This window comes from Triticum aestivum, chromosome 2B (genome assembly GCF_018294505.1).
Source record: "Triticum aestivum cultivar Chinese Spring chromosome 2B, IWGSC CS RefSeq v2.1, whole genome shotgun sequence".
In the NCBI taxonomy this organism is placed as follows: domain Eukaryota; kingdom Viridiplantae; phylum Streptophyta; class Magnoliopsida; order Poales; family Poaceae; genus Triticum; species Triticum aestivum.
This window is the reverse complement of record NC_057798.1, coordinates 564,629,849-564,643,812: the sequence shown is the minus strand read 5'-3', so window position 1 is coordinate 564,643,812 and position 13,964 is coordinate 564,629,849. Positions and strand designations below refer to the sequence as shown.

Here is a 13,964-nt window from a genome sequence, read left to right as displayed (position 1 = left end):
TTCCCCCACAAGTCGGGATGAGACTCCGGATTTTATGAAAAATAAAAGAGGCCAAAGAAGCCCAAATAAAAAAAGAGGCCAAATAAGACCACCAAAAAATAATAAAAAAAGAAAAAAAGGAAGAAAATAAAAAAGAGAGAGAAAATGAGAGAAGGGGCAATGTTACTATCCTTTTACCACACTTGTGCTTCAGAATAGCACCATGTTCTTCATAAAGAGAGTCTCCTATGCTTTCACTTTCATATACTAGTGGGAATTTTCATTATAGAACTTGGCTTGTATATTCCAATGATGGGCTTCCTCAAATGCCTGAGGTCTTCATGAGCAAGCAAGTTGGATGCACACCCACTTAGTTTTTAGTTTGAGCTTTCATACACTTATAGCTCTAGTGCATCCGTTGCATGGCAATCCCTACTCACTCACATTGATATCTATTGATGGGCATCTCCATAGCCCGTTGATACGCCTAGTTGATGTGAGACTATCTTCTCCTTTTTGTCTTCTCCACAACCATCATTCTATTCCACCTATAGTGCTATGTCCATGGCTCACGCTCATATATTGTGTGAAAGTTGAAAAAGTTTGAGATTACTAAAGTATGAAACAATTGCTTGGCTTGTCATCGGGGTTGTTCATGATTAAATACTTTGTGTGATGAAGATAGAGCAACAGCCAGACTATATGAGTTTGTAGGGATAACTTTCTTTGGCCATGTTGTTTTGAAAAGACATGATTGCTTTATTGGTACGCTCGAAGTATTATCGTTTCTATGTAAAAAGATAGAGTATTTCTTTGAATAACTCATATCTTAATATTCATGCCATGATTAGACATATGATCAAGATTATGCTAGGTAGCATTCCACATCAAAAATTATATTTTTTATCATTTACCTGCTCGAGGACGAGTAGGAATTAAGCTTGGGGATGCTGATACGTCTCCATCCTATCTATAATTTTTGATTGTTACATGCCAATATTCTACAACTTTGATATACTTTTGGCAACTTTTCAACCATTTTTGGGACTAACATATTGATCCAGTGCCCAGTGCCAGTTCTTGTCTGTTGCATGTTTTATGTTTCACAGAAACCCCATATCAAACGGAGTCCAAACGGGATAAAAATGGGCAGAGAATAATTTTGGAATATTTGTGATTTTTTGGAAGTAAAATCAACGCGAGACGGTGCCCGAGGGGGCCAGCAGATAGGAGGGCGCACCCCAGGGAGGCAGGCGCGCCCTGGACTCTCCTGCCCTCCCCCCATAAGGCAGTTGACGCTCTTCTTTTTCCACAAGAAAGCTAATTTTATGAGAAAGATCTGGGCAAAATATTCACCCCAATGGAGTTACGGATCTCCGGATATAAAAGAAATGGTGAAAGGGCAGAATCTGGGAACGCAGAAACAGAGAGAGACAGAGAGATAGATCCAATCTCGGAGGGGCTGTCGCCCCTCCCAAGCCATGGGAGCCAAGGACCAGAGGGGAAACCCTTCTCCCATCTAGGGAGAAGGTCAAGGAAGAAGAAGAAGAAGGGGGGCTCTCTTCCCCTTGCTTCCGGTGGCGCCGGAACACCGCCGGGGGCCATCATCATCACCATGATCTTCACCAACACCTCCGTCATCTTCACCAACATCTCCATCACCTTCCCCCATCTATATTCAGCGGTCCACTCTCCCGCAACCCGATGTACCCTCTACTTGAACATGGTTCTTTATGCTTCATATTATTATCCAATGATGTGTTGCCATCCTATGATGTCTGAGTAGATTTTCGTTGTACTATTGGTGGTTGATGAATTGCTATGATTGATTTAATTTGCTTGTGGTTATGTTGCTGTCCTTTGGTGCCCATCATATGAGAGTGCGCATGGATCACACCATAGGGTTAGTTGTATGTTGATAGGACTATGTATTGGAGGGCAAGAGTGACAAAAGCTTCTACCTAGCATAGAAATTGATGCATACGAGATTGAAGGTGGACCAATATATCTTAATGCTATGGTTGGGTTTTACCTTAATGAACATTAGTAGTTGCGGATGATTGCTAATAGTTCCAATCTTAAGTGCATAGAATTCCAAGTCAGGGATGACATGCTAGCAATGGCCTCTCCCACATAAAACTTGCTATCGGTCTAGTAAAGTAGTGAATTGCTTAGGGACAATTTCACAACTCCTACCACCACTTCTCCACACTCGCTATACTAACTTTATTGCTTCTTTATCTAAACATCCCCTACTTTTTATTTACGTGTTCTTTATTACCTTACAAACCTATCCAACAACACCTACAAAGTACTTCTAGTTTCATACTTGTTGTAGGTAAAGTGAACATTAAGCATGCGTAGAGTCGTATCAGTGGTAGATAGGACCTGAGAGAGTATTTGTTCTACCTTTAGCTCCTCGTTGGGTTCGACACTCTTACTTATCGAAAGAGGCTACAACTATCCATATACTTGCGGGTCATCAGGGCACACCAATAACCACACATCAACAAGCAAGTATGGACACCACCACCCCGCCACCGCAATCACCAGCGCCTGTAGTGCAGGGTGAGAGCGGCGGATGACGTGATGATGGGGGTCCAATAGTGGCTGATGTAATCGCCCCCATAGAACAAAGAATGGATGAGGAGATGGAGGAGGACTCTCTTCGGTTCCTCAATACAGGCGCCTATGACGGTGACTTAGATATGATGAGTCAGCCATATGAAGACTCGGGCTATTTGCATGCTGATGAGGATATGGATTATTTGCTCGGGCAGGAACGTCCTAGCAGGGATTGCAAGAAGTCTCTCTTCATGCAATCCTCACATGACACGCCTGAAGATGCCGCCTCAACACAGGCTCAACTAGCTGGGGGTCGTACAGTGCTTAGCCCGACAGCACCGGGGCGGGGGTTAAGAAAGGGTCTGGAAGGTCAGCCCCAGAAAAAGGAGAAGAAGAGATTGGGGAAGAGAGGCGCTGTTGCCTACAAACAAGCCAGAGCACGTAGCAGCCAGATGGCGGACTTTGAAGAGCATGTACCTGTCAAAGGTGTGGCCATGTTCCATGTCACGGATGAGTCGGTGCTACTGCCGAAACTGCTGGAGGCAATATCAGGGGATCTCAGGAGACTGCACGACCATGTGATGTCGACTAAGAAAAGCCTGCTAGCCTTGAAGGATCCAGGATATTCGACATACGCGGCTCGTGTGCCTGAGGGGAAATGCTACGTCGACGCACGTCCCACAGAGGTGTTCTTCCTACGGTTTGACCATATCTTCGAGATGTTTCTGACAAGGTGGCTCGATTGTACAATTGTCCGCCTTTTTGCACTACACATGAGCTCCGTCATGAAGAGAGAAGAAGTCCCACAAATCTGTGTGGCGGATACATACTACATGCACAAGTCCTTCTTGAATCTCAGCGACTTTGAGCGTAAAACTGCTAGGGAGTACCTCAAAAACTTCATTGTACAGAATAATGTCTAGGAAATTGTCCTCTTGCTTTATCATCCAAAGTAAGTCTGTGCTGGACAAACCTTTCGTACATTTCAATCATTCCTTCTCGCTCATATGGAGAATAATTTGAGGTGTTTTTTCCCTATAGCAATGGGCGCGCCGTCCTTATCGTATTTACCTGCAAGTATCCCACGCCATGTATTTCGACTCTACCAAATACTACGAGAAGAAGGACTATACCCAAATATTGAACATTCTTGATGATGCTCTCCAAGGCTTCAGCTTGAGGGGTGGACACCGGCAGATCAGGAAACTAAGACACAAGAAGATGGGTTTCTCGCATAAAACTAACTTCTGCTGCATCCATGTCTCAAAACCAAGCAAGACTGATGGATTCTACCTCCTCCATCTCATGATGGAGTTCACAACGGATCACCAAAAGCTTCGCATGACAAGCAGAAATGATGATCATATCCACGAGTGGGTAGAATCTCATGCTGAAGCGGATTCTAAACTTAGAGATGACTTCTTTCGCATCCAGAGGGACATTGCGACGATCATCATGAAAGAAGTCGTCGATGAGAAGGGGAAGTTCCACCACGGCCCTATATCGCGAGCTGGCGTCTGAACTCGCATAGGCATGCAACGCCAGGACCTCACACCATTCAAGAAGCTAGGGAACATCCTCGATGATATGGAAGGATGGAACTTCTAGTGATTTTCGATGTCGATGATGATGATATCTGTTGGTTGAACTTGTATAGTTTCTGTAGCGATGGAACTTAGTGATGTCCACGGTCCCTGCCGAACTTGCATACGACTAATTTGTTAGTTTGGGTACGATGACCTGCGTACCTCTAGTTAATTAGTTTGCGTATAATGAAACTGCGTTCATTATTTGTATGTTTACTATATGTTGCATGTAGTTGCTAACCCTTTCTTTTTTGTGTTGCTCAAGTATATTTTGTTGCATATATGATTGTACATTCTCTCGATGAAGATGCATCTCTAATAGGCACCTAGATTCTTGATGGCGAAGGAGCAGTGCTATGTCGTGTACAAAGGGAAGGTTCCGGGAGTGTACGACGAGTGGCCTGAGTGTCAGGCGTAAGTGGAGGGGGTCTCGGGCGCCAGCCATAAAGGCTTCAAAAGCAGACAAGAAGCAGAAGCTAGTTACTTGAGGTTCATGCTAGCGCGAGAGAGGACTCATAACCGCCGCCTCATGTACTGCATAGTTCCGCTCTCACTCATAGTGATAGCTCTTCTCGCGTATATCATTGTTTAGATGGATGAGGATGTAGTTGCAAGTACTCGAGACTTGTATCACTGTTTTCGAGATGACGATGACATACCACTTTGTGTTGGATGATGACACGATTTAATGATACTATTTGTATGTATATGCTATGGTTACATTTGTATGTGTATGATGATGACATTTGTATGTGCTAAACATTATTGTATAAAGCCTGTTCAAATATAAAACAAATACGCAAAAAAATATATCAGAAACTAATAAAACTAGATGTGGCGAGGGGAGAAAAGTTAGCAGCAGCGCGCCCTTACCATTAGCGCGTCTTAATACAAAGCGCTGTAGCTATTAGCAGCAACACGTCTCTCTGGAGCTTGCTACTGATACGCATGTATAGCAGTAGCGCGGGCGGACGCGCGCTACTGCTACATGTTAGTTTTAGCGCCATATATGTAGAGCGGCAGCCTGCGCTACTGATACACATAATACACGTGCTACTGCTAGGCTTTCCCTAGTAGTGTCGAGGTATAATCACTTTCAAGTCGGTCACCCATCCTCGGTCTGCTCCAGCCACAAAATACTGAGCCACAACATACTTAGCGTTCAAGTTCTTTTCGGAATGATGTACCGAAAGGGAAGATGCACCTTGATGGTATTGGTTGCCAATCAGACCTATAACACCTATTAGAATGCCATATACATTCTTCAAAAATTGACCAAACTCATATCACACTTTTGAAAACATGTCTTGAAGTAATGCCATAGACCTTCTAGAATCAAGTAAACATGTCTTGAAACACCAAAAGTCATTGTCAAAATTGTGAAAATGACTTCGAGGTAAGTTTGACTGACATGACTGAAAAGTTGACCAAAAACCATTCTTAAATTTTTGAGAACAAGTACTTGGAGGTTAATTTGACACACAGAACTTATGAGCTGACCGAAGTCATATCACATTTTTAGAAATATGTCGTAAAGTATAACGTGACAGACCTTCCTCAAGCCAATTAACATGTGTATAAAAAACAAAACAAAAATTGTCAAAATTTGCAAAACAAGGACCTCGAGGTTAATTTAAGTGATAGTTCGGAGCACTATATACATTTAAATGTGAACAGAACTGGTGTTGTACACACTTAAATGTTTACGGCGACCCATCTGGTAGGGAAGCTGGTCTTTGCTGATATAGGATGCCTCTTCGCATCCTTTATGGTGTACCTGGATGAACGCCCGTCGCCAGCTCGCCGGGAAGAGGAAGTGGCGGCCAAGAAGACTGGTAGAGCACCTAAGTAGTTGTAGAATCGAGGACTAGTATTACTGGGGGCACGTATTGAGTAGAAGATAAATTCCTCTCAAATGTATTTACCTTTCATCTTCAGATTCGTGCCCAATTTTTTTTTTTGAAAATGAATGTGTTATCTCTTTGAGTGCTTTAGACTGAAAATAGCATGCGAATGTGTTGCTAATTCATCCAAAATTTACGTGCCGACCACAGTGCGATCTGTTTGTTCTGAAGTAGGCATGTCCATCGACTGAAATAGAAACTGAACTTTATGATGGAAGAACCGATCTTCCCATCCAGACTATAACTTATTCTATTCAATCATATGCATAGCACAAAGCCATATGATCTCTACAGATCAACAACCAATTGTAGCAAATGCGTTCCAAATTTATCCAAAATTGACGTGGCGACCAACTTGTCATCTGTTTGTTCTGAAGTAGGCATGCCCACTCTTTGAAATTGCAACCGAATTTTCTGACAAAACAACAAGTAATCACAGTGAATGGTAGAAGTATCTGACAAGTGGACATGGCTGATGTAACATGCATCTTACTTCTACTTGTGCACACTATACACATATGTTGGTCCATTCATGTACATGTTACGAAGCAAACCACACCCAGAGAGCCTGCATTTTCTTCTCTGCATTCTATACATGTTTAGAAAGCCGATATTAATACCCCATACAAAAAAACCAAAATTTGAATCATGATTATGAAGGAAACCGCTTTTGTCCATATAAAATTTGCAACATCTAGTTGTTTTAATGAAGACATCATGTGTGCACTAGGGGTATGGACGTAGTGTTACTAGGGGCTATAAAAAGGAGAAAATGTATGCACAATGGGTATGGAAGTAGTGTTAGTACAAGGTACAAGAAGGCATACCATCTAAACTTTCAAATGGTTATGAGTACATGGAAATTGAAAAGGAAGTACCACAATGAATGAGTAAACAAATCTACAATAAGATGTTTGAATCAAGAACATGTGAGGACTAGGGGTATGTAGGTACTTTAAGTAGGAGGTACAAACGGGTGTAGCATCTTGATTTTCAAATGGTTATGAGTACATGGAAAATGAAAGGAAATGGCACAATGAATGAGAAAACAAATCTACAATAAGTTGTTTGAATCAAGAAGAACATGTGAGCACTAGGGGTATGGAGGTAGTGTTAGTGTAGGTACTAAAGGGCGTACCGTCTTGATTTTCAAATGGTTACGAGTACATGGAAATTGAAAAGGAAGTACCACAATGAATGAGAAAACACATCTACAATAAGTTGTTTGAATCTAGGAAAACATGTTTGCACTAGGGGTATGGAAGTAGTGTTAGTAGGAGGTACAAAAGGGCGTGGCATCAAGACATGTCAAGTGGTAACTTTAGTTCAAATTTCACATGGACAAAGATGTATTACATGATCTAATATAAATTACTGCAGGTTTGTCATGTACAAGGAAAAGAACATGATTCATCAAAAAATTGTTCACTGGACCTTGGCACGACCAATAAACCTCTTCGAAAAAATAAAAAGGTTCCACCTTCTTTTAATATTCTTGTTGGACCCGAAATTTTGCCCCGCCCTTTCGTTCCCTCTCTTTTTTGGTTCCCTTCAACTATTTTAAATGCCGCGCTCATTTCCCCAATCCCACCGTATAAAGCTTATTCCCAATTCATGAAATGAGCCCATATCTTCATCATCGTCCCCTCATATGTCTCTTATTCTGCATATCTAGTCCACTTGTGGCGGCCAAATGGATCCCTCCCCGGCGTCCGGCATGGGTAGTGTGCTTTGAAGCGGCAAACAACGTAAACTTCCCTCGTCGACCCCAAGACCTAATCCGACAGTACCAAGTAACAACTCTACCCCCCGTGGAACAATTACTAGAACAAGGTAAAATAAATGTACCCGTGGGCTGGCCATATCATTAAACCTGATTATATAAATGAAGAAAATTGGCATAAACTTGTGGACCACTGGTGTGAGGATCACTCCAATGTATGTGATACAAAACTCTTGGCTTTTCAACTTGTCAACCAGTACTTCAAGAAATTTTGTACTAAATTTGATCTTCATGTCATAGGAACTTCGTGCGAAGAAACAAGGAAAACCATCTACTCTGAAGCTCAGCCAGAATGTTGCACCTACAAAATGTTATTTCCACTTCAAACATATGGTAAATATTTGTACTGCCTTATTGCAAAAGCTTTATGTTGGATTACTACATTTCTTGCAGTACTAGTGTTTACCAATTGATAAATACTCCCTCTGAATATAAGGTGTATTGATTTTCATGCAAGTCAACCATTTGAATGCTTGACCAAGATTATAGAATAAATAACAACATCTGCAATAACTATTAGAGAAGATATGAAACTACTTTTCACCATGGATCAAATGATATAAATTTCGTATTGTGAATGTTGATATAATTTTCTAAAAACTCGGTCAAACTTGTACTCAGTTGACTTTTGATAAAACAAATAAACCTTATATAAAGGAACGGAGGGAGTATGATACAAGCCTAAGGACAACATTGATAATCAATCTGGTGGAGACTTGCTTGAACCTACATGCGCTATAAACAAAGATCCTACATTGAGTCTGACTGCAAAAAAACAAATCGTATGTACTGCCAAATTTGTAGGCTTATAGTTTGACAATAATTATTCAAACTATCAAACACTGTTCTAACACTTCTATCAATCGTATTGCAGAATGAATTTAGGATCAGTCATAGACCATCAAAACTGCTTGATACGACAGCAATACTTGATGTAGAAATCATTGAGGAAAAGAGCTCCTCAAGCACCTTACTTTCGAGCATGGGCGTCTCATCCTCCTCGGGGAAGAATTCATCCTCTCTTGAACACATCTATGAGCTAGAATACATCATTGCAACTCAAGAGGCATATGCAAAAAAAGCAACATATATGTTTCATGAAGAGCTGAATGAAATACATTTTGCCCAGATAGTAGAATTAAAGAACTTAAGAAGAAGCAGCTACAAGAGATTGAAGATTTCAAATGGATCAGCAGAAGAAATCCACTGTCTTTGAAAAAAGGCAAAGACATATGGAGGCAATGCTCAGTCACCTGTTAACGAAGTCCACGCAGTCATCACAAGACAACGTCTGAAAAACACCGATAGCCTCATGCTTATAGCCAACTTAATTTTACTTTGTTCGAGAATGTGTCCTCTGCTTCTCCTTGTAAAATGTCAGGATTCACTTATAATGGAAGATCAGTTGCCTTTGAAATCTCATATTCCAGTGAATCAAATTTTCAATCTATTTTCCTGAAATTATGAATTAAATACAGATTTGCTGGCAAAATTAATAATAGATGAATTATAGTTTTTTTCTACGAGCGATGGTAATTGTGACATAAATGCATGTCATCAACAATGTCTGGTCCCATTTGTAAGAAGCCATGTCAGCATCTTCTGGGCCCATATGTCACCAGTTTTGCCCAGTCAAAAATGACGCCGAGTTATTACTGATGGGACGGTCGGCGATAAAACCCACGTTGGACCCACATGGAAGAAGCCACCTCAGCAAATTCTGGCTTCACCTGTCTAAATCTTTGACCAGTCAACCCCCTCGGATCGATCACCGGTGACGCATTATCGTCGCCAAAATGATCTTACGCGACACATTGGGCTATCATGGGTGACATTCTGGACCGTCACCGGCGGCGATCGGTAACATTATTAGGTTTGTCACCTAAAATGCGATCTTGCATGACGGAAACGTGGTACCATCAAAAATTACTTTCTATGATGGCGCTTCAATGACAATGGGGTTGACAGTCGGAAAATGTCACGGGGGTATTTTCCATGACGAAAAAGGGTTATACGTGACACAAGTGAAACGTCGCAAAATAGAGCAAATTTTGTAATGTAGTGTAGCAAGTGTGCTTGACAATTTTCATGTCATATGGGATAGCAATGGTTTGTTGGTGAACAAAAAAAATTAAGTGTAACATTTGGTGCTCGACTTTTTATTTTTTGCATAGGTCAAAATGCTTAAGTTCTTCCCCCAGAAATTTGCATGTACTATTTTGGCGTGACAATGAACACGTCTATTTTTTTTAAAAAAAATTGACATTTGTGAAATCCATTTTTGGCACGCAGGAGCATGTGCTCCCTAGAGCCAAAATGGATTTCCGCAAAAATTAACACTATATACAAGTTACTATTTACACTTTTAGTCCTTGAATTGGCTAGGAGTAGAAGATGTAGGGAAAACGGTGAGGAGGAGACCACAAGTATTCCTCTAGCAATGAATGGTGGGTGGGCTGAAGGTGGGACTTATTGGAGGCTATGAATACGTTCAGGTTGCCACCCGTCTTCCACGCCAGTGTGCATTTACAAAGTTGAATGGAGCTTTGAGAATAATCACTATAGTTGTTTGTTGTTCTGTGACAATAGTATGTGTTAGTTTAACCCACTTTGTTCGATTGTAAATATGAAATTTTTCATCCTTATTGCAATGCACGGCGAAGGTGAGGTGGGCATCATCCGATTTTAAAGGAGAGGGCTCTAGCGAAAAATGTCCCGCTATGGCGGGAAACCGAGTGGAAAGGGGAGGTTCCGACAGGAAAAGGGGATGGTCCATGGTGGGGTAAAGTTTTTGTCTTGGGCCCGCGTGTTGGAGAGAACATGGCAGATAGTCCATACAACCACAGTTCTCCCCCATATATAATGTCTGGATTTGGGGAGTCCAGCCAATTTAGACGTTGAATTCTGGGAAGCCATTGGGCGCCCGTTTGATGTCCAAATACAACTTGACTTATGAGGGAGAAATGAGCATCAACCTTGGAGATGACTTTAATTATTTGTTTGCTTCATTTATATATGTATTATAACCCGTAGCAACGCGCAGTCGTTCTACTAGTATTGTATGGTTCCATCCATGAGCATTTTTTTCTGAGTGAAATCCAATTTAATGTAAATATTCCAAATACTTTGAGCAAAATATTCAATAGGAAACATTTCAATGTAAATATTCAATTGAAAAGTAAGCCATGTTTGCGGTCGAAGTATAATCAAGGTGAACGCCACTGAAAATTTTGATAATATGTTTCTAGAAATACAAAGATTTTGAGCTTAATTGTTTTGCTGCCAATAATTGGCATGCCAATTGTTGGCAAGTCTAAAAATTTGGCGCTCAATTGGTTGGCTACCAATTGGTTCTTGCCCACCTCTCAAAAAGTTACCAATTTTTTTTTGGCAAGTTTTGGTTTTACCAAATGTTGGCTTGCCAAGTATTGGCAATGCCAAACTTTGGCAGCGAACCAATTAGCCTCTTTGTACTTTGTTCATATTGTATACTATGCATATGAGAGGCAACCTCACCGTTTCTATGCAAGAGGTGAGTTGAACTAAATTCATTTCATTCTATTTCTCAAACCAAATGCTACTTAAGTGTAACGATTTAATTCGATATCCCGAACCAAACAAGTCAACGGAACCGACATTCTTGGTGTGTCATTCCATTCCAGTTCGTTTTAAACCAAACACATCGGTTGCAGGCCTCCAGCACCTACCAATCCATGACGACGCCCATTGATAAGCCATTAGAGGGCCCCCGCTGCAAGGCTCGTTGCCCTGCTCGGGGCCTCTTCACGGCCATGCCCATGCTCGCGCGGCTCGTCGTCCACCTCCAGCCTCACGTATAGGGACGTCCCGTAAGCCACCAGGTCGATAACCTAGGCCTCGTGCCGCGTCGGCTCGGGCGAGCGCCAGTCCTCACACCTTGCTGAGCTCCCGGCGGCGATGTTACGCTGCGCCTAGTCGCCGAGTCCGACGAGATCTCCTAAATCACGCATGCTGCTCGTGTTGTAAGTCAGAGAGTGATCGGCATCGCCGTGCGCTCGCGTAGCTTTCACGCCGCGGTAGGCCGCAGGCGCCGCCCGCTCCCGGTGCCCGCCCCCTGCGACGACGGCACCTTCATCCCATTCCCACCCCCCGCCATGCCGATGACCTGCTCGAGGTGCTGCAGGGACACCTGGTAGCTGACGAAGCCCATGAACCAGAACTCGAAGTCGTCGTCGGTCACCAGCTGGACGTACTTCTGCTCCGGCCGGTGCTGGTTCTCGCTCGGCCTGGCCGCCTTCACCCTCCTCAGCGGGACGGCCACCTTGTACGGCACCCGTACCGTCTCGCCCTTGGGCGAGGTCAGCGCCAGCGACCGGTCGCTACGGAAGGCCACCTTCTCCGTGGATACGAAGAGCATCCCGGCGATCGGGCCGGCGGTGGTGGACAGGTAGCACTGCGAGGCCTTGAGGAGCTTCTCGCCCTTCTCGACCGAGAACCACCTCTGGAAGACTTTCTCCACGCCGCCGGCCTGGAGGATTCTGGCGCCCAGCGACAGCTTTCCCCTCACGGTCTCGTACAGCTTTGGGCCGAGAGTCACTGCAGAAACATATGTTCAGTGTCTAATTCACAACCAGAGCTACAAAGATTTATCCAGATGGACTAGAGAAGGACTGAAGGAGGACTTAAGATGTTCTTTGATGCCCCGAGCAAACTTGTCCCCGGTCCTGCGGCCCGACTTGCCGCCGGTACGCAGGCTCGTCGAATACTTTGCATCGCCGCTGGTGAACTCGGGCTCCTCGATGCCGATAGCAGTGCTGCTCACTGGGATGCCAATCACATGCGCATTTCGTGCCTTCTCCATTTGCTGTTGGAACGAAGAACCGGAGACTTCTTTCTCTCGTAAGACGACGAGGAGGTGAAGACTTGCTCTGCTTCCTTCCTTTGCGCCTAAGTTTCCTGCCTCTGTCTGAGGTTGCCGGTGAGGTGAGTTGTGACTTGTTGCTCCGTGCTCTGGATGGGGAGGAGGGGGTCGCCTTTTATAAGCTCTGGATTACAGAACCTGTAGAAAACTTCCCTTGTCGACGATCGATCAAAAGCCGGGTGCCTATCCAATTCCAATTACTAGCTTTTGAATGGAACAGTTACCCGCGCCCACAAGGATTCTGGATAAAATATGGAGATGGGCCCCTAGTGCTTGCCTAGTGTTGTGCTGCATGTGCAAGGGTCCGCTGCAAGACATTTGTGCATGGACCATGATCGACGATGCCTTCTCCTAGCCGGCTGTCACATGCACCCATGCAATTGCCAATTGCGGGGCTTCAGAAAAATCTGGCCTCCGTAACTTTGTCGCCGGCCGGGCGGTGAGCCGTTGATTAATCCCTGTTTCTGCAAAGTATATATGCAACGCAGCCGAATTGTCACTTTCCTCTTCAGATTATTTGTAGGTTTGCAGTGCCGTGTGTTCAAAGTGGAGATAGCTTTGAGCGGATGCAATGCCATGGTGCCACGACTATGTAGACCGCACGTTACCGCACTTTCGTGCGAGCTGATTCGGTGACAGGGATGGCGTGGCAGCAGGACTGGATAAAATTTGCGCAGTGGGGCCTACACCCTACGTACAGGAGTACGAAGAAGAAGAAGCAAGAAGGTTCGCGCGTGCATGGAATGGAAGGCCCCGTCACTGCACGTTCGGTCAGTCTCGCTCTCAGTGCATGTTAGCTTTCTTTGGTTTCTCCTCTGAGGTCTGAGCTGCTTTTCTTCCAGGGCGCCTACGGTGGTCTGAGTCAGCGTCGCGTCCGACGACGCTCCTCGTCAGCGAACCATCTCGGCGCCGGCCGGTCGTGGCGGGCCTCGTTGGTTTGGTGGCGAGCCGTCCGGCCAGGCGGCCAGCCAGATGGCTCGACCCATGCGACGCAGCTGTCATTTCCTATTGTGAGACGGTGGGACGCCTTCGGTGCCTTAATGGAACCTGACTTTGGGTCATTGACACGTGGGCCTAAATATTATGAACATAAAGGTACTTAAGGCACCGAAGCATCGTCCCCTCGAAGGCAAAGAAATCAGCTCGCAGATATGCATGTGCATAATCAATATGAGCATGTGGTGCGTTAAGGCTTCCCTGTCATCGTCTAAACTGCATTGTTTATATCCCATTACGATTGTTTTTCC

General features: G+C 43.9%; 1 protein-coding gene across 1 annotated transcript; it reads right to left on the bottom strand.

Annotated features, from left to right (window-relative positions):
* Positions 1–11,350: 11,350 nt before the first annotated feature.
* LOC123041660 (putative GEM-like protein 8) lies at positions 11,351–12,797 on the bottom strand. Its single transcript, XM_044464245.1, has 2 exons — positions 12,479–12,797; positions 11,351–12,392 (listed from the first exon to the last, which is right to left on the bottom strand). The coding sequence occupies exons 1-2, from the start codon at positions 12,567–12,569 to the stop codon at positions 11,863–11,865; spliced, it is 621 nt and encodes a 206-aa protein (XP_044320180.1). The 5' UTR covers positions 12,570–12,797; the 3' UTR covers positions 11,351–11,862.
* Between the last annotated feature and the right edge of the window lie 1,167 nt (positions 12,798–13,964).

Coding starts and splice junctions, on each gene's coding strand:
- LOC123041660 (XM_044464245.1), bottom strand. CDS start 12,569: ATGCAAAGTATTCGACGAGCCTGCGTACCGGCGGCAAGTCGGGCCGCA. Junction 12,393..12,478: donor GGCATCAAAGAACATCTTAA/GTCCTCCTTCAG, acceptor ATGTTTCTGCAG/TGACTCTCGGCCCAAAGCTG.